The sequence below is a fragment of the Symsagittifera roscoffensis genome, chromosome 7 (assembly GCF_963678635.1).
Source record: "Symsagittifera roscoffensis chromosome 7, txSymRosc1.1, whole genome shotgun sequence".
NCBI classification, from domain to species: Eukaryota; Metazoa; Xenacoelomorpha; order Acoela; family Convolutidae; genus Symsagittifera; species Symsagittifera roscoffensis.
The window spans coordinates 55,038,669-55,063,694 of record NC_087068.1 but is presented as its reverse complement, the minus strand read 5'-3'; the positions used below and the strand labels follow the sequence as shown (position 1 = coordinate 55,063,694).

At 34.9% G+C, this 25,026-nt stretch overlaps 1 protein-coding gene across 2 annotated transcripts in view; it reads right to left on the bottom strand.

The window, feature by feature from the left end:
- The window catches only part of LOC134851473 (myosin heavy chain, striated muscle-like), a 29,435-nt gene that overhangs the window by 2,130 nt on the left and 2,279 nt on the right, over positions 1 to 25,026 (bottom strand). Inside the window, exons 6-13 of one of the 2 annotated variants that reach the window (XM_063867578.1) lie at positions 22,574 to 22,708; positions 17,251 to 17,463; positions 3,532 to 3,642; positions 3,158 to 3,379; positions 2,941 to 3,066; positions 2,624 to 2,863; positions 2,215 to 2,361; positions 389 to 915 (exon numbers count right to left, since the gene is read on the bottom strand). In XM_063867578.1, the coding sequence (XP_063723648.1) occupies positions 389 to 915; positions 2,215 to 2,361; positions 2,624 to 2,863; positions 2,941 to 3,066; positions 3,158 to 3,379; positions 3,532 to 3,642; positions 17,251 to 17,463; positions 22,574 to 22,708 (1,721 nt within the window). The remainder of the gene's footprint in view (positions 1 to 388; positions 916 to 2,214; positions 2,362 to 2,623; positions 2,864 to 2,940; positions 3,067 to 3,157; positions 3,380 to 3,531; positions 3,643 to 17,250; positions 17,464 to 22,573; positions 22,709 to 25,026) is intronic. The other variant, XM_063867579.1, reaches the window with a different exon arrangement.

The window sequence follows — 25,026 nt, the reverse complement described above, 5'->3', positions numbered from 1 at the left end:
TTCAAATTTTAGAATTTTTTTTTTCATTTTGTTTTATTACACTTATTTTTTTTTGTTTCTACTGCTCCATAAACCTTAAAAGGCAGTCGGAATATTCAGGGCCTCCCCCTGATACGAGCAGTTTTGTTTTGTTTGAACTGAAGCACGCGCCATACTACTTTTCTCGCGAGTCTTTCAAAATTATTCAAACATCATTCTTCGGACGATTTCATTTTCAATTGAAGATCGCCAGTAGCTCAAAAATATAAAAGGCCAATGATTGACGTTTTAAGGTTTAACAAGGCTCAAAAAACAAGTTGATCTACCTCAAAAATAGTCAAGGTTCTGAAAAAGGAAGCAAAAAAAACATCAACAGGCAAGTAATCAGCTCAAATTGTAATAAAATTACCTTAATTTCCTTTCAAGGTCAAGTACAGTCCGCTGTTTTTCGTCTATTTCTTCGGCCAGTCGTTCGTTATTTCTCACTTCTTTTTCCAAGATTTCCAATTGATGATTTAGTTGATCAACCAGACCTTTAGACTTGTCCAGCTCTTTCGATTTTTGTTCCAGCAATTTCTTCTGTTCTTCTAACTGCTGTCTGCGAGAACTTCTGTTATTTTTAAGTTCTTTTTCTAACTCCTCAATTTGCTCTTTAAGTTGCTCATTTTCAGCCGTTATTTTTGAAAACCCTGCTAGTTTTTCAGCAACAACTTTTTGATTCTCGCTTGACTGTTGTTTTTGGAGTGATTTAAGTCGTTCGATCTCGTCTCTCGCCTCGGCTAACTCGTCTTTGAGTCGTTGGGTTTCAATTCTCAGTCTGTCGCGTTCTTCTTTCATCTGTGACTTGTACGAGTTGATTTTGAGGATGTCGTCTTGAAGGGCGTTGAAATCTGTCTGAAGCTGCGACTTCTGCTCTTCTAGTTTTGTTATTTCGCTCTGAAACACAGTTTGTGGTCAGATATTCCTTCTGAACATAAAAGGTGGTAGAAAAACCCTGGTAAACATGAAAAACAAAAAGTTGAAAAAAGAAAAAATACTAGTCAGAAAAAATATATATGAACGTTTTTTTTTTACAGGCTTTTCAGTCAGAACTAATTTTTTTGCTGTGTTTTTGATAAAAGTTTTCGTTTATAATTTTGTATAATTTCTACATGCAACGAATCTGATTGCATTTTTTATGCTTGACCGAATCCATATTTTTTTCGATCTTAGATCAATTTAGATCAAGTTTTTTAGGGAAAATAGATCATTTTTTGTCTGAGACCTCTAAGCGAGACCATACATTGGGTCTGCCAGCTGAAAACATGTTAACAGTCAAATTTAAAATTAGTTTGATGCGATTCTAAACGAAAAAAAAATTAGTTTTGAACTTGAGTCAGTTACGGATTTAGATTAAAAAGACCCCCTGACCAACCAAAGGCCCCCTAGAAGGTTGGGTAAGACAGTGCCGAAGTAAGAGAGTGCCGAAAACAAAAATTTGTTAAAGAGTGCCGAAAATTTGTTAAAGAGTGCAGAAACTGACTTATTTGTCGTGAACTAATTGAGAAAAGAAAAGAAAGTTTTGTTTGCTCATCGATTTTGGCGCCAAAATTGAGTCTGAACAATTTTATTTGTCGTGAACTAATTGAGAAAAGAAAAGAAAGTTTTGTTTGCTCATCGATTTTGGCGCCAAAATTGAGTCTGAACAAGTTTCAAGTGTCATTATTAATTTTCCCGCCAAAAGCTAGCCTCTTAAATTGCGTTCCAATATTTCCCGCCTTTTTCGGCACTCTCTAACTTCGGCACTGTCTAACGCCCCCCCCCCCCCCCCCCTAGAAGCCTTTTACGACATCTATTGTTGGTCGATTGACCCTAACATTTTTCCATGGCACTAATTTTGAAGGAGAGCGAATGCTTGAATAGTCAAAATCCACGGAAAACTGCCAAAAACAGCGTTTTTGCCCTGTTATTTGAGAAGAATAGCCAAAAATTTTGGCAAAAAGGGCCCCTTCAGTATTTGGAGAATTCTCGGGGAAAACTGTTAACAAACTTTTTATTTTTTTTTCCAAATACGCTTCCCTCTGCAAAAAATCTATATCCGCTATCGCTCAAGGGCAATGATATCTTTAAGAAAACGTCAAAAAATTTATTCTTGTTAACTTAAAGATAATTTTTTTTTCGAAAATGGTATGAAGAAAAAAACAACTAAGCAGTCGAAAGTCTGGATGGACGATAATAATAACTAAGTATACTTACACCGTCCAAAAGGAAATTAGCGCCAGAATTCGAGGCGGGAAGGATTGAATTAGCAGAATCAGAAGATGAATTAATCAAAGTTTTATTGGTAATAGTGGAAAGGAATTCTTCACTTTCCGATATTGTCTGCAAAACAAGGTCTGAGGTCTGTAAACAAAGGTCAAGGTCACAATAAAGAAAGACCAAAGCCAGAGAAAGCAAAGGTCAACGTCAAGGTCTAAGTAGTCACAGCCAATTAAGGTAACAGAAACGATCCAACTTTTGAAGGCCAGCAAACAGGGATAATTGGTGTTTCTTTTGTACCATTATGTGATTATGGTTTTAATTGAATTAATCAAAAATAATTTTTAAAAAACAAAAAAAAGAAAAAAAAAACGAAAAAAATTAACTTGACCCCTTATTTTTTCACCTGTTCTTCACTTTTTTTCCTCTTTTTCAACTTCTTTATTTCCTGTTCCAACTCGTCGATATCTTTGTCCGCTTCGCTTACTTCTTTCTTCAGTCCCAAAATCTGCTTGTTCGCTTCTTTGACCTCTTTGTCTTTCAGATCTAGATCTGTTTTCAGTTTGGCAATGTCTTGCAGAAACTTGGCTTCTGATTGGTCGAATTCTTTGTCCGCCTCCTCCAATGAGGTCTTTAGATCGTTAATCTAACGAACCAATCACGTTTCAGATAGTTCATATTGTCAAAGTGGAATGACTTTATTTTTTAGAAAAAAATATTCACCTCTTTTTCGAGAAGTTTGTTTTCCTTGTCAGCTTTTTCGAGGTCACTGGTTAGAGTTTCGATTTTTTCTTCCAACTCATGAGTATCTTTAGCACTCTTCAACTTTAAATCATCGTCTTTATCAACCTTAAAAATTAGAAAAAAAGGAAAATAAACAAAAATATGCTTCATTTTGTGAATTTAATTTGGAAAAAAATTATATGAAAAAAAAATCAACTTTTTGTTCTAATTCTTTTGTCAGTCGTGCGTTTTCGGCTTTCAGCTCGTCTAACTCGTGCTGCAGCTGTCGCGTTTGTTCGGTTTGCTTGCTTTGCAGCGAATTTACTTCTTCCTTCAGCTCTTCGTTTTCGTCCTCGGCGTTATTAAGTTCATCTTCCAAATGTGCGATTTTGTACTCGAGCGACTTTTTCAGCGTTTGCTCGTTTTTCTCGCTGGATTCCTATTAATAATCATTTCATTCGAGCAAACGTGAACAGAAAAAATTTTTGAACTACACTTTTTTTCCCTGGTTCAACTTTTTAAATCAATCTTAGACCATGAAAATCATTTTTTTTGCATTTTTGTAATTTTCTTTTCTTATTATTACTTAACCTCGAGATCCTTCAGCTGATTTTTCAGATTGTCAATTTCTCGATCCTTCAGAACAATATCCTCGTGGAGATCCATCTTTTCCATGTAAAGCTCATTGATTAACCCCCATAACTGAAATAAACAAGATAAACAGATAAAATAACTTCAGGTAAAAATAAATATACAGTAAGATAACAAATAAACTAATACCAATTATAACATTTAACTTTTAAGTTACGTAAAATGTATGTAGTTTGTAAATGAGCAAAAAAGCAGCCAAATCAGCTAATACAACTGCGGCACTTCAGATAAAATTAAAGCAAGATAAAATAGAAAAAAAAATAAAACACCTATGAACTTTCATAAACTATACGCAGTTTATGAATGAGCAAAAAATACAGCTAATGATACTACTACGGTACAATAAATTTATGAAAAGTTACTAAAGGCGCCAATTTTTTGCATTTTTCAGCGCGCTCAAAAACATGACTCACTTAAGTTACTTTGATGTTTTTTTTTCAAGTAAGTTGATCACACAAACTCAACTATCTTGTTGAATAAACTGTGTCTGAAAATGAATAGATGAAGTTATTTTGATAAAATGACCAGATGATTAAAACTGGACCAAAACTGAGTCAGTTACTCTCTTAGATAAAAAAAAACATGAAAGAATTGTAAGAAGAACAATTGTCAAAAATGCTGAAAACTAATGTGAAATGCTAATATTGCGGTCTGAAATGGGTGAGTGAAAATAGATGGTATTTTCTGCTGAAACGGAAACGTTTGTTAGCACGTATTTCAAAGCGCATGCTTCTTGCTGCAAAAAAAATACACTACAATTTCACATTTGATGGGTTTCTGGTGTGTTAGATCAAGCAAGCGAAACCACCTTCTTCTCCCCCCCCCAAGAGGTACAAAGAACGGGGAAGGGGACGGAAATAGCTCAATAGGTACATTATAATCACACTTTTTGAAATCATTTCTTTTAAACTGCAAAAAAGCATGCATCAGATTCTCCGGGTTGACCGAAAATGCTTATCATACAATTCCATACAACAAAAATCATTATCATACAAACCCATACATCAAGTATATGGAGAAAATGCTTGTCATACAATTTTCATACATTTTCGAAAAACAATAGAAAAAAATAAACCATTTCTGCGGCTTTTTGAGAACAGTTGAACAGACAGACTGGTGACAAAAAAAAACTGATTTAAAATTTTTTTTGAAAAAAATGCTTTCCATACAATTTCCATATATGGAAATTGTATGATTGGCATTTTTTGATGGCGACACAAAAAATTTCTTAAGTAATTTTGAAAATTTGCCCCCAAACTTTTTTTTAACCACAAATCGAATTTTGTACGCAAACAAACATTTTCTGAATTTTTTTTTGCATGCAAAATTTATATTTCTGTGTGCATAACCTAGTCCTGGATACAATAATTTTGGCTTTTTTTTTCTTTTCACTTGAATTATTTTATTCAAAACACTGAAAATTCCTATTTCTTTTGTTGGCGTGTTTATGTATGCCTTGATCAATGTCTGATAATTTAAAATTCAAAAATTTAAAATAATCATCACTGAAAGTTTTTGCTAAAAATTAAAAGTTTGTTACTTTTGTTATATCATTTGTGAAAGACATCTGGAAGACAATTCACGTCGTTTTTCATGCATTGTAAATGTCAGACCATCCAACCTTTGGTGCTTTAAGTAACCAAGGTCTTTGTCACTTGTTTTTAGTTGCAAGCACAATCCAAATGTTTTCAGAAAAAAATTTAGAAACAAAAACCAACGTTTTGGTTTATGGAGAAAATACATATCATAAATTTACATTTATGGGAAATTGTTTATTATAGAATTTTCATATAATTCTCTGTACGTATGGAATTGTATGAAATTGTATGAAAAGAAATTTCCCATTTATGAGAATTGTATGATAAGCATTTTGGTCAACCCGGGTCAATAACAAATGCCAACGAAAAACAAATGTTCACATTATCAAAAGTCAGAAACTCATTGCAGAGTTAAAAGTTATGAAGATCAAAGGAATAACCTAGAAAGCCGGCTTTTTTCAGCCTTAGTGCAAAATTACTAATGGAAACTCTCATGGGCTACTTATTGAACAACGGTCCAATATTTTCCAATGCTGATTTTAAACAGCAAAACATTTCGCAAACCAAAGAACGTTTGAGTTACACTTTTAACTGTCAGTTTTTAATTCGAGAACTGAAAAAAAAACCTTCCTTTTTGCGAAACGCAGGGTACTCAAATATTTTTCCACTGAATGGAACTCACATAATGAGATACCAGGTTTATTTATAATTTTATGTACTTTTGTTTGATATAAACTTAAATATTTTGCTTAAGTAACACAGTGAAACAATGGTGAATATTTTTCAGACAAGTGCTAAGTAAATATCATGAAAATTTTAATTTTTAGGTGAAACTTCAATGAATCCTTTAGTTTTAGCTAGAAACAAAACTTTTAGTATTTTCCACACTCAGAATAGACAGGTGTTAAAAGGAGGAGTGCTGGAATTTGGACTTCTTTTTTGTTCAAAATAAAGGTTCGTAAAGATTTCATGAGAGCTGACAGAAAGTTTCTGACTCATTGTGGGTTGAAATTCATTCATGCTGCTCAAAAAAAAACATCGCTCAGTAACTTTTCGGATTGATGAATTAGCATTTGCTTCGAAAATTGATTTTTTCATGATTTGGGACTAAAATACAGATCTTTTGAAATATGAGGAGTCATCAGAATTTTACGACTTTGCTTCAAGTTCATGTTGAATTATACCAATGTCTCAAAAACCTTCGCATTTCATTTATTGACCATTGATTAGTTTCAAACAACCAAATAAAGTATGTTAGATTGCACGAATTAACTTTCAGAACAAATTATTTTGCAGAGCACTTATGCTTTTTAAAGAAATATATGTTTGTTGCATCCAAAAAATTACATCCTTTAAGATCAGACAAAGAACTTTCCATCAACTCAATCAGAAAAGGTATGAAAAGTCCTCTGCATCAAAAACATTTTATTGAAAAGATCATAGTTGCGTAAATGACGTAAGAATCCCAAATCAGAAAACTGTAAGCCAGACGAAAAGAAGAAACCAGGTGTCAATGAAGCGTTGGTGATTTTTACAAACACAAAACACAGGTTAATTAATATATGGAAACACAAAAAAGCTGATAAATTTCGCAACGATTTCTTATGCCAGCTTTTAAACAGCACAAAATAATGCAATTTTTAAACAAAGAACTAGGGAAAAACTATCATATATCAGTGTTTATCACTGAATAAAATTGGCAGGTGGCAAAAATACAAACGATTCTTATTGAAATAGCAAAAAAATATTTGACTCAAGTTTTTCAAATAATAACTTGTTCAGGGTGAAAAAAAACCACAAAAAACAAGAGAAATCTTTAGAAGGGAGGCAGTGTTCGACTTTCGTTGCGTCACAAAAAAAGAAATTTGGGGAAAAGCTGGCAAATTTTCAGTATATAAATCTCGAGGTTCTATGGGAAACTCTTTTTGCCTCCAACAAGCCAAACTTGCTCTCCGAACGCATCTGCAGTTCGATTAATTGAAATTATAAGGCAGAAGCATATTCAATCGTTTCCTAAAGTAGGAAATCAAGCACCTCTTATTTAAAAAATACTTCACAAATAACCGTACTCAGAAGCAGAACACAGGTTGCATCAATTTATAAAACCGTACATAAAATAAACTTTATAGTTATAATCGTGTCAAAACCCAATAAAAAGTCTCCGAACATTTTCTTTTGAAACACATTATAGGACATCTCAAACAAGTTTTGTCGATACAATTCTAACAAGTAACATTTTCGGAAAACATGTCTGCGACTGTTGCAAATATCATTTTTACCGAAATTTTTTTTGGAAGGACCCATCAATCAAGAAATACACATTGCACATTTTTAGAGCTTTCTAAAGCTTTCAATTGCATTTCTCAACATACAATCCGAAAAACGCATCAAATCAACTGAAGGATTTTCAAGGATACATTCAGCAATTTATGAAAAATCAAAATTATTAGTTTTTTTGGAAAACACATAATCATAGCGTACCTCGAGTTTTTCATTTTCATGTCAGAGATTTTATTTATTGAATTAACAGAAACTTGAATCTATTGCAATTTGCTGCTCATACGATTAACTTATGTGCCGGCAACTCATTAACAGACCTAAAAACATCAATGCTGGAAACACTAGAAAAGTTTAAGGATATTTAAATAAAAACTAACTTGTTTTCAAGTTGATGAAACAGAACCTTTTGTTTTCGAAGAGGAGACTATTTTTAGAGCAGAAAAAAAAGTTTGACGAATATAATCAATTTCATGAAAACCATGTAAATTAGCGGAGCTGGGGTGGAAATTTTTTAAATTTCATCTTTAAAGTTTGCGTTATAGGGACACAAATCCGACATTTCTCTAGAAGCAAGTCAATGTTTGTTTGTCGTGCATTTCTCACCTCCAAACTGCAACCAAAAAATACAAATCAAAGAGTCAGTTTTTTCAATGCAACTCGCTCGATAATGCGAGCGAGTGAATATTAACCTAAGACTAATTGGTTCAATCAACCAAACGAGAACACTTATTTAAGAGGTTCGAAATTGCCGTGCCTTTTGCACAGCTGCTCATCAACAGATGGTTTTAGTGCATTCTGCAAGAGCGTCGATTGTGCTACTGCGCAGTGTTTTTTTTGTTATTTAAGTGCCCATAGCAAGAAATAGAAAAACGATTGAGGTTTAAAGGCCACACAAAAATTGTTATGGGCCTAACTTCAAATCCAAAAAAGCAGGTTATTATGGGTGATATCGGCCCTGCTTCCTGATTCCTTAAATTGTTCTATCAGCCGAAGTGTGGTTCTTTTTCCAAGACAGGCCGTCTGAAAAGTAGGTCTTGGAAAATTCGCTCAATCCTGCTTACTACCCGGGTTCCTGCTTAACTAAATCCTGCTTAACTATCAGTCATTTTCAAATAATTCTATCATTCTGGGGATAAAAACCGAATCAAACTTTTTTCATGAAAAAAAATGTATGATAAGCATTTTTCAATCGACTTTTTTCAAAAACTATCTTAGTTATTTGAAATCAAACGAAACAAATTGGTTGCAGTTTTGATTAAGAGAGAGCAATTTTGTTATCATGACAGATTAAAAACAATTGCGCTTCTTTCCCTTTGTTAACTTGATGAACCATAAGTGTTCATTTTTTTGATACAGAACCCCCTGATCTGCAGCAGTGAAAACGTTTCCATTTAGAGTAAAGCTGCTTTTTTAATTTCTTTTCTTCCAAAATACCTTCTGAGGCCAAATATTTGTATTTTGTAAAGTGTAAACAAGGATGCTCTCTTTGTTCTTCTTCTTCTTTCGTTTTCTTTGAGTGTTCCAACAAAATATCAAGAAATCAAAAGACTTGTCTCTGGATTCCAGAAACCTGCAAACACCAAATTGCGGGCCTATCCAGTACACAGTTTGTCCTCTTAAGGAGAGCGTCAGGATATATGATTTTCCCTTACCAAAAAATTATAAAAACTGTGACTGATTAATGATTTTTGTTTTCACAAACAAATAACCAAAGCAAACCTCAAAAAACTTGAAATGTATTGAAACTGTCTTTGAAATTTTGTTTTTCAAAGACAAAAGGGCAATTGGAAAGAAAAATTAAATTCGAATTTAGAAAAAAAGACCTCAACTTAATTAGCGTTTGTTTCTTCGTAATTAATGGGATATTGAACTGTCAGCAAAAACTGCGGGACTAGTAGCATCAAATATTACGCTAACTACATTTTTTGAAAATAGAAGATTTTCTTTACAAGTGAGACTGATGTTTTGCATGGAGACTTTTTAAATTTCAATAAATATTTTTTTTATATCAAACAATTATAAATTTATCTCCGCAAATGAATTGCAGCAAAAAAAAAAGAAATAAAAATTTTTAATTTTAGTCGAAAAAAGTATCAGAGGTTCTCGCTCAGACTACAGAAACTTTTCAAAAACAGCACATTCTGTTTCTGACAGTTTCGATTGTGAAACGTTTAATAGCAATGTAGATTTAGGGGATTGCTTCTCTAGTTCCGTTCTCTTTCTTACTTAGCGGCACCGCTAACAGGTCCCTTGGATATTGGGGCGACCGAGATTCAGTTTAATCCACAATCCCAAAAAAAATTAAACTAAGTCTTTTATCAGTTTCGAACAGTGAAAAATAATTATGTTTTTCAACAAAAAATCAGCTTTCCTCAGTGAAATAAAACTGGCAAGTGGCAAAAACAGGAATAGTTTTTACTGAAATAGCAAACCATTCGACCCAAAATTTTTTTAAATTATAAGTTTTTAATAGTGAAAATATACCACGAAAATCAAGAGAAACCTTTATAAAGGCAGTTTTTGACTTTCGAAGCGTCACAAAAAAAATGGGAGAAAGTTAATAAATTTGCAGTATAGAAAACACCAGGTTCTATGGGAAATTACTCGTTGCCTCCAACAAGGCAAGTTTGCTATCAGAACGCATCTAGAATTCGAAATAAATGTAATTATAATGCAGAATCAAATTCAAGCCAAAAACTCACCTTTGAGAATCTAATTAGACATCGCGTCCAATCATGTGATTTAGGAGACCTATATCCAATGCCACGCTTCTATTACGTTTATTTTCTTCCGGGACTTTTTTCTTTAGTCTAGTGGAATTACTATTGTTAGCTTCAATCGCCTAGCTGCTTGCCAAATCCAATACTTACTCAATCCACTACTCCAACGTTACAATGCTACCCCAAATATAATTCGGTGATAAATTCTAATTTATAAAGGTTGCGGTTTCGGAATACGCCACTTTCCGGTGTTACTACTGGTGTTTTTTATGCAATTTTGGCCCTAAACGCTCATACGTTATTCAAAGGTCCTTCCGGGGTCACGCCGGGTCAATGCTCCATTAGATTTTCTCAAAGGAATCAGTTAATAATCAGTTTTTTTTCGGAGGTTGTATCTAGTGTTCATTGTCATCGTAAAATCTGATAACCCTTGCTCATTACTTTGCGTAAATTGCCTTTTTTTCGGAAAAGAGGTGATTTTTCTGACTGCCAAAAACTTCCGGTAACATACTTAATTTTAGTCCCGTTCCAAACGTTTGATACTGACTTCCGAACCCAATATCCTTTGCCCCAGGAGGTCCGATGGGTCCGGGTTTTTGCATGCTCGAGTTTAATTATCTCTAGGAACCGTCCTATGAGTTTCATAAACTAACCTTCCTTAGTTTCCTTTGAGGGGTCAGACTAAATTCCGTTTTACAAATTTTATCAGAGGAGAGAATAATTGTTGTCGAAAATGTGAACAACTTTGAGATATGTTTTTTTATTTGTTTATATCGGAGATTTTTTTCTCTGTTACTTTTTGCACTGGATCTAAGTAACTAATTGGAAAACTGCAGACATTGCAAAAAGGTCATGTTTTTAGAATTAACAGGCATGTTTTTTGTAAAAGGGCACCTTATTCTGCCAACAAGCTACAGCCTAAACAAAAAACTGATCAGCAGACCGATTGGATGAAATTAGACACTCCGTAGCCTGTACCAAAAAGGATCATTCAATTTTTTAAGCAGATATAAATTTATCACGGAAACTGAGCGAAACACGCAAACAGACTATTGACCTCGAGAAAAAAAGTCACAACGAGAAAAAAAGTCACAAATTTGATTTGAAATTTGACACGAAACTTGAAATGAAAAAAAAATTGCTTGCGAATTCTTTTTCGGGCCAAAACTTTCGTTTAAAAACAATCCCAAAACTTGTCATTGAAAAAATTAATTAATTATATTGAGCGCTGAGATCGATGTGATCAAAAACAATTGAGCTTAAATCTTTCAAAGTTTCTTCTGTGTTCAATCAATAATTCTGCCAATTTTTAATATTATTATGATTTTTTTAAAATACTTATTCGACGGACTATTTGTCATGGATCTGGAGGATCAACAAGATGTTTTGGTGGAAACGTCAGTCAGCTCCACTCCTGCTCGAGGTTCCGTGATTAAAACAAGTGACACTGAGGTTGGCGATTTACAACAAGAAATTGATGAGCTTAAATTGATTTCGGGTGCTCAACAATGGCGTATTCAAGAGTTGGAAAAAGTCAACGGGACATGCAGGAACGACTGCGTGCTCAGGAAACAACTTCAAGAAAAAATAGTATTATAATTTTGAATCCTCCTTACGATTCGCGCAATGTGGGAGACGTAACAATGGCAACCCTAAAGTTTTTCAAGAGTTTTTTGGGTATAACAATTAAGTATGAAGGTGTGAAAACTTGCCATGTCCTGCCTTGTGATACAGGTGTTTTCCTTCTCAGCGTAATTTGCAAATTCTTTTACTTCGAGGACAAAACGCAAGTCTGGAAAAATAGAAGGGCTCTTAGAAAAAAGGTCAACCCGATAAACCGAAAGTTTATTGTTTCAAAAGAAGCATTGCCAAAAGCTGACGCGGAGAACAAAGCAGCTGTTTCTTTGGGGTTGGAGACTGTGACCAACAAGTGCATTGTATCAGTTTCAAATACCTGTGAAAATGGATCGAAAATGTATATAAAAGTCAATAGCTTGGATGATCTCAAAAAAACTGGAACCAAATGAATCAGCAAAATTGATTCTATCATTAACCTACAAGAACAGCGTATGAAACATAGGGACGCAGAAGGGGAAAGTTCTCAAGGCAACTGAGGGAGTGCATGATTTTTTGACCATTTTTTGTTTTTTTTCCTATCTCAGATCAACAAAGACACAAATAGCAGTGTCTCATGAATACCACTGAGCAGGTTCTTTTGCAAAGTGTTAGATCGTTACCAAAAAACATAAACGATTTTCAAGTTGGCCTAACGCAACCAAATTATTTGCCTAGCGTTATATGTTGCACCAAAACCTTGCTTTCATTAAACGAGAAAATCAAAATTTTTTAAAACAAAAGTGTATCAACCTCTCATTGAAAGTTCTCTAAGCGTAGGTTAGAAGGCGTCTGCTTATATATACAAATTGGAATAAATTATGAATTAATAAAAAAACAAGTTTGAACAACATTCAATTATTCAGCGTCAAAATTACAAATGAAAAACTAAGAAATACTAATTTTATGCGTGTTCATATTCCTCTCATCGCGGTAAAACCTGAGACACTCTTTATACTTCAAAAAATTTTGGGATGATATTTTCGTAGCACCATCTGCGCATCCTTTACTTTGTGGTTACTTTAACATAAATATTTTCAGAAAAAGTAAACATTTCTCTGAACTGATAAGCATATTAAATTGAAACGACTTTTTCCTACAAAATGGAAAACAGCAACCAGAGAAACTAAGACCAGTAAGACGTGTAAAGATTTGTTTTTTTTCCAATGTAAAAAAAATCAGTAACCATCTTCAAAACGTCGTTAACTGATTTTTATGGAGTAATTTTAAACGCAACATCACAAAGGTGCCAAAATGAACCTTTTATCACAAAAATGAGACCGTGGTACAAACTTGAATCGGAACTATTTCTGAGAGAACTAAATGAGTCTCTCAATGAAAACTTATTTGATATTGAAACAAAGTTTAACCAAATTAATTGCTATGAACTTTTTTATCATTGAACAAAGAGCTCAGAAATAACGTTCAATCATCATTTTTACCAGAATAAACATCAATTAGAAAAATTTCGCAGCACTAAACATCGCAGCACTAAACATCGCAGCACTAAACATTCAAAAAAGCAGCATCAAAAAAAAACATCGGTATAGGAAAATTTTTAAACAGTCTGGAACCACAGAAGTCAGAAGTCATTTTGATTCTCAAAGCAAATTAGTTCAAACAAATCACGATCGGAATCCAACAACAACGGCAGGGAATTTTTCCGTCAGCATAATGACTTAACATGTGCTATCAAAAACAACGACCAGGAAGAAAAGAACCTAAATGTTGATGAATTTAACAACTTTTTTGCAAATGTTGAAGAAAAATTGGCAAGGAATTTTAAAAATTAAAAAGTAGTAACGGTCAGAAAGCAAATTAACTCAATGTTTTCAGCAGGCACAAGGCAAAGTGAAGTTTCAGTTATAATCAAATCGCTAAAAGACAAGTTTAGTTTGGATACGTATGGATTTAATCACTAGTATTTGAAGAAAGTTTGTCCAGTTTTGCTCCCAGTCTTGACAAAACTTTTACAAAAAAAGGTTTGAATAGACAAAATTTTCCACACAAATTCAAAATTGCCAAAGCTAAAACCATCTTCAAAGAAGGCCTTGATCTAGACCCATCAAATTACACGCCAATTTCTCTTTTACCAGTTTTAAGTAAAAATTTTGAGCGGGTTGTTTATAACAGAATGATTCAATGTCTCACTAACTATCATTTATTACAAAATTGCCAGTTTGGGTTCAGATCAAAAAGGAGTACAATTGTTGCTTTGATAACCCCAAAAGAAGAAGTCCGTCAAGATTGGAACTCTAATACCACGAAGACACAGTGCACCTTCCTTGACCTTAAAAAAGCCTTTGATCCAGTTGACAACATTCTTTTAATTGAGAAATGAGATGCATATGGTTTTCGGGGACCTGTTTTGGATCTTTTGAAATCTCATTTAAGAAACCAAAAACAATACGCTGCCAGTAAAAACTAAACACTCTCAAAATAAAAGAGTGAATCTTGGAGTACCACAGGGATCCATACTAGGCCCGCTTCTTTTCATCATTTTTATAATAATTTAAATTATAATACTGGAAGTAATCTGATTTTAAATACAGACGACACTGTCACAAAAACAACTATGTCAGCTAGAAACAGTGACTTAACCGGTAAACACCACGAAGCGTTGGACAAAACACCAAGTAGTCTTAAAAAAACAAGCTGACCGTAGATGAATTAAAAACAAAAACAAGGATACTATCTAAAAAGAGCAGCAGAAAATCAGATGTAAAAATGAATGGAAAAATTATTGAAGAAAAACAATCGTTCCGATACTTAGGTGTTCAATTGGACTCTAAATTTTCCTTTACTGATCATATTACAAAAATTGAAAATATTTTGTTGAGGTTTTGTGGATTGTAGTACAGGTTGAGATTAGTTCTAGGTAAAGATTAACTACTGAAAGCACATAACGCTTATGTGAAACCACCCATTTTATAGTACGGGGTTTTGGCTTATGCGTCAAAAAACAAAACAAAAATGGAAACAATTGAACTTAAAATCAAACGGCTTATGAAATTTTTTTGTTTTAAGAAAAGAAATGAAAATATCGAAGAACTAAGACAAAAACGAAAATTACACTTCATAAAGGAATTACATATCTATGAATTATTAAAGTTACTATGTAAGGTTTTGAGAAAAAAGTGCATATCGGTCATTATCCAGGAAGCTGTAACTGAGAACAAATTGAATACAATTCTGAATAAGAGAGTTTAAGCTAGGCAGATACCTATGCAATTAAGTGGTAAATAAAAAAATTTCGGTAAAAGTTAGAATTAGAAAACTTTTCAACTTAGTTCTAAAAAACTACCCAGATTCTGTAACTAAGATTAAGAAGCTGACAGAATATCAATTACAAATCTTCAATCATGAGTTTTTGGACAGTTTTATTCTATGAAGTTATCAACTGGTTAATCTCATTTTTGAGTAGAAATCATATTTTAAAAAGAATTTGCTGTCAAGGGTATGTATACTGCTGAATTTTCCCTTCATAAAGAAAACTTCAGCAGTTTGCAGTAGTGAAAACTAATTTTTTATTGATAAGAGGAAACACCAAAGATTTTGGCTTAATAAGTAAGAAGACCCGTTTTCTTTTTTTTTTCGAGCACAAACTGATTTCTTGACTTTTTAGTTGAGTTTTATAAAACACTTAAGGGATTATCAATTATTTGTTTAATCTGATTAAACACAGTGACATTTAATGGATAATAGATGGACAAAAAAGCTATGAAGAATTTATTGGGAGGCATTTGAGCATGTTTTTTGGTTTTGAACCTGTGTTGTTCTTCAAATCGTTTATTTCAATCAATGGGACAGTTTTGATGCACCTAAAAAAATTAGTTTCTGTTTTATTTTGTTTCTAATACAAATTATACGATGTTATGAAATCTTATGTTTTAATGTGAGTTAGAAGAAAAAATTGTTCACGCTAAATATTTATGAGGTATATGCTGAAGAACAATTTGTTCACAATAATGAGTTAATTCACCATGCAAACTTTTATTTCTTTTTCGTCTCTAATCACTTAATATTCGTAGAAGGTTTACTACTGATATCAAAACGATTCGCCAATCACAATGAACCTGTGAACACAAATGGCGGACTTAAATCTTTCGGTGAATTATTCGCGTTTGAAAAAAAAAGGAAAACATTGAATATAATGCATTTTGGGTTCTAAAATATTATCAAAATAATCAATTCCCTCCCATGTTACGCTCAAACAAAAAAATGGACTAAAATGGATTTGAATCCATTTTTTCTCGCAAAAAACAATGCGTTCTAATTCATTTGAAATCAATGATAATGGAGTATATAATAAATAGAAAATCACATTAAAATGCAAAAGTTTTACCACTTTATTTGTGGTTCGCGTCGTGCAAAACTGCTAAATTTTCTGCATATACCAAATGAGTAATGCGGAAACTTGGTGGAGCGAGTATACGGCCTACTCCATTTCTAAACCTAAACTTAAACTAAAAATCAAATTATAAAAGGATTACGTTAACCTCTCCCCCCTAACGTTTGCCCCTTTGCTCCCTTACAACCCCCAATCCCAACGTTTGGCCCTTATGCCCCACACTGACTCCCCCCATGCCAATTGACAAGCGGAGACACCCCTGCCCACCTGATCCACCCCACCTGACTACCTGAGACATCCCCACCTACACCACCACCCCATACACCCCCGCCCTCCCTCAACCACCCCCACCACCCACCACCCCTCCCCAACCAAAAAACCTACCCACCACACCCCGTCAAATGTGGCAAACCACCTCAACCACCAACCCCGCCAAATGTGGCAAAGGGGCAGACGCTAGAAGGGGGGTCGTTGTAAGGGGGCAAATGGGCAAATTTGTAAGGGGTAAGGGGGCAAATGGGCAAGTTTTTCAAAAAGCGCGTTGAATATATCTGCTGTCCATCTGCGTAAAATTCTAATCATAACTTCTTATCGATTGACTTTTTTAACTATAATTAGATCAATTTGTTTTTACCCTCGAGGTCAATGTGTGAAAACCCGGTATTTTATCCTCTCTAAATGGGAGGGGGGTTGGGGGATGTGGGTTTGTACGGTTGATCTAAAAATTAAAATCCCCTCTCTCCTTCATTTTAGTCAGATGGTGTGCCTTCCACACTCCCCGTAAAACCATGAGGGCATACCAGAAAGAAGGATCTCTAGGTGATCGAAACATTTAGAGGAGTAATGTTTTGGATCTACTCCATAATCGCCCTCTCCTTGGTACTAAAGAATTGGTACTATAAATAAAGTAGTGAAATAGTACCAGAGCGTTGTATTTAAAGTTTGAGTTTTGCTCCAATCTGATTGGCCAAAAATTCGCCAACTTAATCTAGTTAACTATTGCTCCCTTTCTTGAAAGGGGGGGGGGGGGGGAGACAATTGTTAAGTAGATCCAATATATTTTGCTGGTTTTGATAGTTGTCGCTTTCGGCTTGACAACTTGAATTTATAACAAAATAAAAACCTGCACTTCTTTGTATAATGAAATTAAACGTACCCTCATCTGTTCATCAGCCCATCTCTCCATACTAGTCTGACCCGCCCTCCTCTTCTGCAGATCATGGATGTCGAAAGTGGGTGTCTTACCAATTAACTGCATCAACTTCCCCGCCCCCCTCGCAGTGATGGAGATGACTTCTAGCTCAGTCGCCATTCTGATCCGCATTTCTTCATTTGACTCTGGCCCGTCTGAATTCGCTAGCAGCAAGTTCTGAAGCATAAAGCAGTTCAATTTTTTTTGCTATTTCTCTAAATTTCCTCTCTAAAATCTCAATACAAAGATTCATTTACTATTTTGTTCCAATCAACTCACCGAATGGACATGCATGGCGTCGTTTTAAAGTAGTATGGATCTTGACTTAATGAAAATACCATTTTCAGTTCTTCGATTAAACCGCTATAAATTTCCGACTGTAAAGCAACCAAATAACTCAAACTAGCAGTTCAACTGAGAAGACGTCAATAGTGCAGGTCAGGGGCGGATTTAGGGGGGGAGGGGCAGGTGGGGGCGGAGCCCCTCCCCCCCCTCAGGGATTCGACCCCCTGCCGACTCAAAGGGTCCCCCCTTTGATACTTTTTCAGAAATCCATTTTTGGCCGACCGACCCTAAAATTTTTCTAAAGGCGCCTTTGGCGCCAATATATACTAACTTTGAGGGGGAGCGCGCGCCAAAAAAAAAACGCGATTTTTTTTTTGTCAAAATTTTTCAAAATGTGCTCAAAAACGGCTTTTTTGACTGTTTTTTTTTTTTCAAAAATTTGGCTGCGGCGCACAAAATTTTGCCAATTTGGTCGACCTAAAAAAAAAAAGGTCGTCAAAATTTTGGAAAATTTTTTGAAAATCCGCCCGCCCCCCTCGAGAAAATCCTAGATCCGCCCCTGGTGCAGGTACTAATCGACATCACCGATGCAAAAGACAGCCAAAGTTGAAAAGCAAAACTCAAATTTAAAATTGCTCTGTGATTTTAAGTCTTAAATTAAACTTGTATAAAACTATAAACGTTTTTTGAGTTTCAGAACTGGCATCAAGTTAACAAAGATTCAACAAGAACGCACGGCTTTCGCTTTTACTATTTTGTCTTTTGCACTCAGTCTATTTTACCTTTCCTACACAAAAGATTGAATGCTTCCTAATTTTTCACTGCCTTTGCTTTCTTGATATTTCCTAGAGCTCGATTTATCTTGACTCCATTCCTGTCAGTCCTGACAGGAATAGGAGACTAAAAGCTGTTTTCGTGGTCTCCCCGCCTTCTTTTTTGTTCTGGTCTATTCAGGTTTCTCTCCGCGCTCGCGTTCTCCCCGATCCGGTCCCAGCTCCGATGCCAAAGGCGCAATTTTTTCCTTGGTTCTTCGCAACCTATCTTCTTAGCTTCCGCTCTGTTTTCGTCCGCATTTCCCGCCGCTTTGCTCCTGGGTCTGTCGATTTGTTTGTCCTGTCTAAAATTTTTTATACGCCCCCTTGGTTTTTTGTCGGGCTTCCATCCCAAGTGGCAAAAGAGTTTGGTCAAACTCTGACGCCAAGCGTGAGAAGTTATCATAATTCTGCGCTTTCGCAGACCTTCTATCACTTCTAGTTGTCGCCATGGCTGCTTCTGATTTTTTTGGGCTCTGCCTCAATTTTTCGTCGCAATGGTAGTTTTGGTACTCTTTTGTATACAGGTTTTTCGGCGTACTGACTTGTTTCTCCACTACAACGTTTTTTCTAAGCACAGAGCTGTTTTTCGGATTCATTTTATCTTCATATTTCCTAGCAAACTCATGTTTAATGAGCTTTACTTGTGTTTTTTGATCCTTTGGATGACTGCTTCGTACTCCTGCTTTGTTGCTGGTTTTAATCGTGTCCACTATCAACGGCGCCCTCTTGCTCCCCTGCCTCCCTCGCTACCAACTGGTCATCTGCCAAAACTACAGGATATTTTTGTATCCTTGGTTGTACTCAGTGTCAGACAGCTAGTTCCACTTCGTCTTTGCTGGTTGAGGCATTAGAGACGCTCATGGTTTGTTCCTGTTTAAACCGCTAAAATTTTTTGTTAATAATTTATCCCAGTTTAGATTACGCAGTTAGATTTTAAGTTACGTTTCTGAGAAATATGATCGCAATGCCCGTGGTGGGCCCCGAACGGGGATTTATTTAAATCGCATTTGGAGAAAGATTAACAGCACTGAGGGCTCGTTCGACTTTTTCTCTTTCAAGTTTCCGTGTTTGTCCTCCTCAGCGTTTCCTTCCATTTTCCGTGAAATTCAGTTTTTCTTGGGCTAAATTTTGGGCGTTATACGCAATACGTGGCCCTATAATCGTTTAATGAAGAATAAATAGTATCAATACCTTTGTTTTGACAGAAACGTTTGACAGTTTTTTTGTGAAGCTAAGCCCCCGGTCCATTTAAAACATCATTTGAACCCCCTGATTAGAATTAAAATTAGTGATACGTTTTGGGACTTAATCCAACTTCTTGTTGTTGCATACCATTGCTAATGGCCAGTGTGAGAAACGATCTATCACTACTAGCGCAAACTTATCCTATTCGTTATAGTACCCAATCGGACCCAAAACAATCAAGCTGGGGACATTGATTTGGCTCTTTAGGTTCGTACACCGTTTCAACGCCACATTTTGCTTACAGAGGATTTTAGCTTATGCGTTTTGCTTCTATACCGACTGAGTTTAGTGAAACTTTTTCTATACAGACTGAGTTTAGTGAACAGTGGACGAAACAGAATGTCCAATTATTCTCCAATTAGAAATGAACTTGTTTAATATCTTTTTAAAAAATAGTTCACGGTTTTCTAAAATGTTTACCACGCGTTAAAAAAATCATATGTTCTAATTTTAAAAAAATAACTGAAAAAAACTTACAAAAAGTAACTTTTGTTTTCTGAAAATTTTCAAAGAGTATTGGCAACAATTTGTATAACCTGAACACTCTGAATATTCACAATCCTACTTTGACAAAATCTGATGTTCTGTGACACAAAAAAGACCCTTATAGAATAGACCCTTCCAAACCAAAGATCCTACTAATCAAAGAAAATATATTGGTTTTTAAGAGTCACCCGAGCAGTATCATTTCTGTAATATTGTCTGATAAACTGTTTAATTCTTCAAAATCAAACGAAAAGTGTTCAAGATATTGCAAACAAACAAAACCGAAAAAAATTGAAAAGAACATACACAACGCCGACAAGTACCATCCTTGCTAGTAATAACAGATACAAAATTCAGTTTATGAAAACTACGAAAACGCCCGAAATTTTCGTCCACATAATTTTCCTGAAAACCGTTACGCCAAATAAAGACCAGTTCAAAAGAAAAACAACACGGAATGTTGAACTAATTGTCGCCTCGCTTCAGCTGCAAATAATCTCCAAAAGGTACGTTTTCAATCCAAAGAAAAAATGAACATCAACCAGTGAAGTTAAAAACAAGGAAGAAAGCCACCAAAAATGAAAATGTAAATAGAATGGAAGTTAAAAAATTGGAGCAGAACGGAGAAGTCAAAAATCACAGTTTCCTGGAGGAGAAACTCTTAAAGAGTAAAAACGAAAATAATTATTAGGAAACAGAACAAAATCAATTGTTCTATTGTCCAAAGTAGGTCATTACTAGTCAACATTGATTTAAATCATTTGGTTAATTTTAAGGAATTTATTTAAATCTACATATTTGAAAAACGTGGCCATTGTGAGCCGGTCCTGTGCTACTTGCAGCTTACATGCGTCTAAGACTCAGTCGCAGAGAACAGAAGATGAGCATTTTGGCTTACGCGATGCCTTTAAGTCCAGGCTTCAGAACCGTTAACCATACAAGGTCAAGGTGTGTCATTTGGGATTTTGTGAATGCGGTGGTTTTCAACCTGTGAGTTTTTTTACTCGGAAATTGTAGCAGGTGCTATATTTTTTTAGTTGCGTTCTTTTTAGTTGCGGATTCGGTTGTAAAAATGGTAAACATAGGAGCTACTAAAATGCGGATTCCGTGGCCAATCTCTGCGGATTTGGCTACCAAAAATGTTAAACGTTGCAGATGCAAAACCGCAGAATCTGCGGTTTAACAAGATATGAAAAAAAAACAATTAAAATTAAACAAAGACACGAATTCCGTGGTTTCTCATTAGTATTGTTGCAATTAGCATATGAGTAAAATTGAGAATTAAAAAAGAATTACCTTAGCGCAACTGGGTAATCGACGGTGGAGTGAGAAAACGGGCAAAAATACTAGAAAATGCTGTTTGTACCAGAGGACAACACCGATTTCAGAATACCCTAATTAAAAAAAGTTGTCTCCTAGCTTCAGTTGGGATGAAAATGAAGGGGTCCATCTTACACTTTGACTGTTGCTCGAGTTAACGAGCAAATATTGAACCCAATGGATACCAGCTTCAATCGCATTTTTTAATGATCTCGCAGTCGGGATCCATTTGGTCCGCGTCCACTTTTTACATAATAGTCGATGACTAATCGAGATTAAAGTTGAATTCTTTCAGACCATTCCCAAGTCAAAAGATGGACTTATAAAAAGATCCTTTAAATAAAATAGTGTCGTTCATCAGTTTTAAGGTGATCCATTTTTGGATTGAAGCTTCTTTGAAAGATTTGCTCAAGAAAATAATTCCATCTGAGTGATGCGTTGGTTTATCAGTTACTCGAGGATAGTTTGGTTATCGAAGGACGAAAGTTTCAAGGTGATCCCATAAGATTTTTGAGTTACTTAGGCTGATAGAATAAAAAAGCTGATGTCAGAAATTTTTGACTGTCGAACAAAAAATATATAAAAATAACGGGACTGAATTACCTCAGCCTTTCAAATATTAGCTTAAGTTTAATATTTTACAAGATCAAGAATGAAATTGAAATAATAATATTAATAGTAGTGGTTTCTGCTATTCGCAAAACCAATGAAAGGCTATCCAGCCTGTCTAAGCATAGTCCGTTTCTCTTATTTCCCAATATTCCAGACTTAATTTTTATAATGAGCGATCCTCTTTTTCTGGCAACTCAGGGCCGTTTTGTTGCGTCTAGACTTTCACGTGGTATGAAAATTGCAGCCTTAAACTGTCAAGATGTGGTAAACATGGAGCTAGAGGTCAAGTGAGAGCTCATCATCGCACACTATCATTGCCATGGCAGGGGATCAATTACAAGATCTGTCGCTCATGAAGTCAACGCCTATCATTATACTAAAGTGCCTCCGAAATAAGGTTCGAATATCATTTTCACATGCTCAATTTGATAGTAGTCAGACAACGAGAGCCGATATTAAAATTTAAACAGTAAAAAAGTAGTGGAAAACAAAAATAAATCATTTCAAACTGCAAATTTTCTGACCTGTTTGGCTTCTTCTAACTGTGCCATGAGAGTTCTATTTTTCTCTTCCATCACCTTCAGCTGCAACTCCAAATGACTGCTCTCCTCTCTCAAGTCACTCAACTCAACCTCCTTTTCCTCCGTGAACACCTTCACCTAATGCGGAGAAAAACTTAGAAGTTTCTATTTTTTGGTGAAAAAAAAACAAAACCAGAAAGACACACTCGGGTCCGACTTTCGTTTAAAAAAATTTGTCTCATCTAAATTTGAATAAGCTTTAACTAAGTTTTGACATCATCATATTTTGTCGAAAATCAACCAAATTTGGAATAAACGTCCGTAAAATTTCTCCGTTCTGTTTGAATCATTACTGTAATGGCGTGGAGGATTTTAAACTGTCTATTTAGGGAAAAGTGACCTTAATTTGATTCGAAATATTTATTGGATTCAATTCGATATTTTTTTGAACATACGATATCAGTTTTCTAGAAGAAGAAAACAGAAAAGTTATACAAAATAGTTTTGACTACTGTCAAGATTGGGTCATATAGGATTCTGTGTAAGATTTCCTCTGGTAATTTCGAAAAAATCGGGCCAAGAAAATTGCCCATCAAAAGTAATCTGCAATGTTACCGAACACTACCATGGTAACATTTTGTATTGCTATCTAGTTTCTTTTTGTTTAGCTGAAAATTTATTCATTTACTGCCAAAAATTTAACATTGCGAGGCCAAATTGTGCACTGGAGGGGCACAATTTTGTGTCGGTAAGTTTTTGAATTCCAAACACAAGTCTTTAAACATGTTAAAGTTTTGTCGGAGCGATCAAAGAGATTAAAAGAACAAAAGAAGAACAATGGGAGCGTCCTTGTTGTGGAATCCGCTTAGAGTTCGCAAAATACACAGTTTGGCCTCCTAAGGAAGATCAGGTGATGCAAAATCTATCAGACTCAAAAAATTTACTAACACAAGTTGGAATAGATGCTGGCCATTTTTCAACAGGTAGCCCGAAGTTTTTCATGTAACTAAATGTTTTTCGCCCGCATCGAGCGCTCATGAATCATAATCAAATATATTGTCATAACATGGTCAGCAACTAAAAATTTACAAAATAATCTATTAAAATCATAATCGTTTTAGGTCAAAATAATCCAATATAATCAATTTCCATCCATCAAAAAGATTTTTTGCCAAAATATTCCATTATAATCGATTATAATCGATTATAATGGATTTTGTCGAAACACTATTCATGAAACTTAAAACTTTTTTTCAAATTTATCTAATTTCCTGTTTAGTGCAATTGCTACGTACGTTTCATAAAATGTTACATTTCACATTAAATTTTATGTTTTTTTTTCTGATATATTCTGATTGACCCCCTCCCCCCAGTTTACTTTACCCCGCTCCCAGTTTACTTTACCCCTCCCCCAAGCTGCAAGCTGTTTACTTAACCATACGCCTCCCCCCAACCCGCCCCGCAGTTTTATGTACCTCTCCCCCCAACTCAGTTTACCTTACCCCTCACCCCACCCCCCGTTTACCCCTCTGCCAATTTAAACCCCCCTTTACCCCCTGCCAGTTTACCACAACAGCCATTCGCCCCCACCCTTTATAATTGAACACGGGAGGGGGGTTATTTATTGGTTGATTTTGGGGAGGGGGTTAATGATTGACACCTCCCAGTTTACCGCCCCCTTCTTTAGTTGGGGGAAGGCAAAAAAACTTGAGGGGGTGAGGTTGAGACATGGCGTTTAGTAAAAAGCATAGCATACATTTGCAAAATTAAACGAATCTAGTTCTGAAAAAAGTGGAATATAATTGACTATAATGGATTATAATGGATTTTTGTTTCAAAAATAATCCATTATAATGGAATATTTTGGCAAAAATTATCTATTTCAGTGCCAAAAACAATGATTTTTTTAATCGATTTTAATGGAATATAATGGAATGTTTTCCAAAATGGATTATAATGAATTACTTTGCTTTTTGTGCATGGAAGAAAAGAGATAACATTTTTAAAACATTAGTTTAGAAAAGTGAATTGTTTCTTGGAAGATTTGCAAAAAAGCAGCTTTTAAACAAAGAATTCCATTAGGATTTTCACATAAATGATTTTTTTTTAATATTTTACTTCTTCGCTAAAAATTTTTGAAACTACATTGATGGGAGATAGCTTACAGAAGTTTTAAAAAGTATTTTCCGCAGCTAATATGTTAGTTTTCAGTCTGATTTTTCTGGCAAGCTAAAAATTAAATCCTGCTTTTCTCAACAGCGTGCAGATTCTTCAAAAATTTTACAGTTGGTTGGTTCGCAGCCGAAACGTCTCAGTACTACATAATATTCCATCCCAAACATTTTCTTCGTGCATGGTTTTGTGAGAAAACAAGTCAAGCTGGTTGATGTGCATTGAGTTTAGACATATAAATTTCACATTTAACTCTTTTGCAATTTGGAGCCAAAATGGTGATA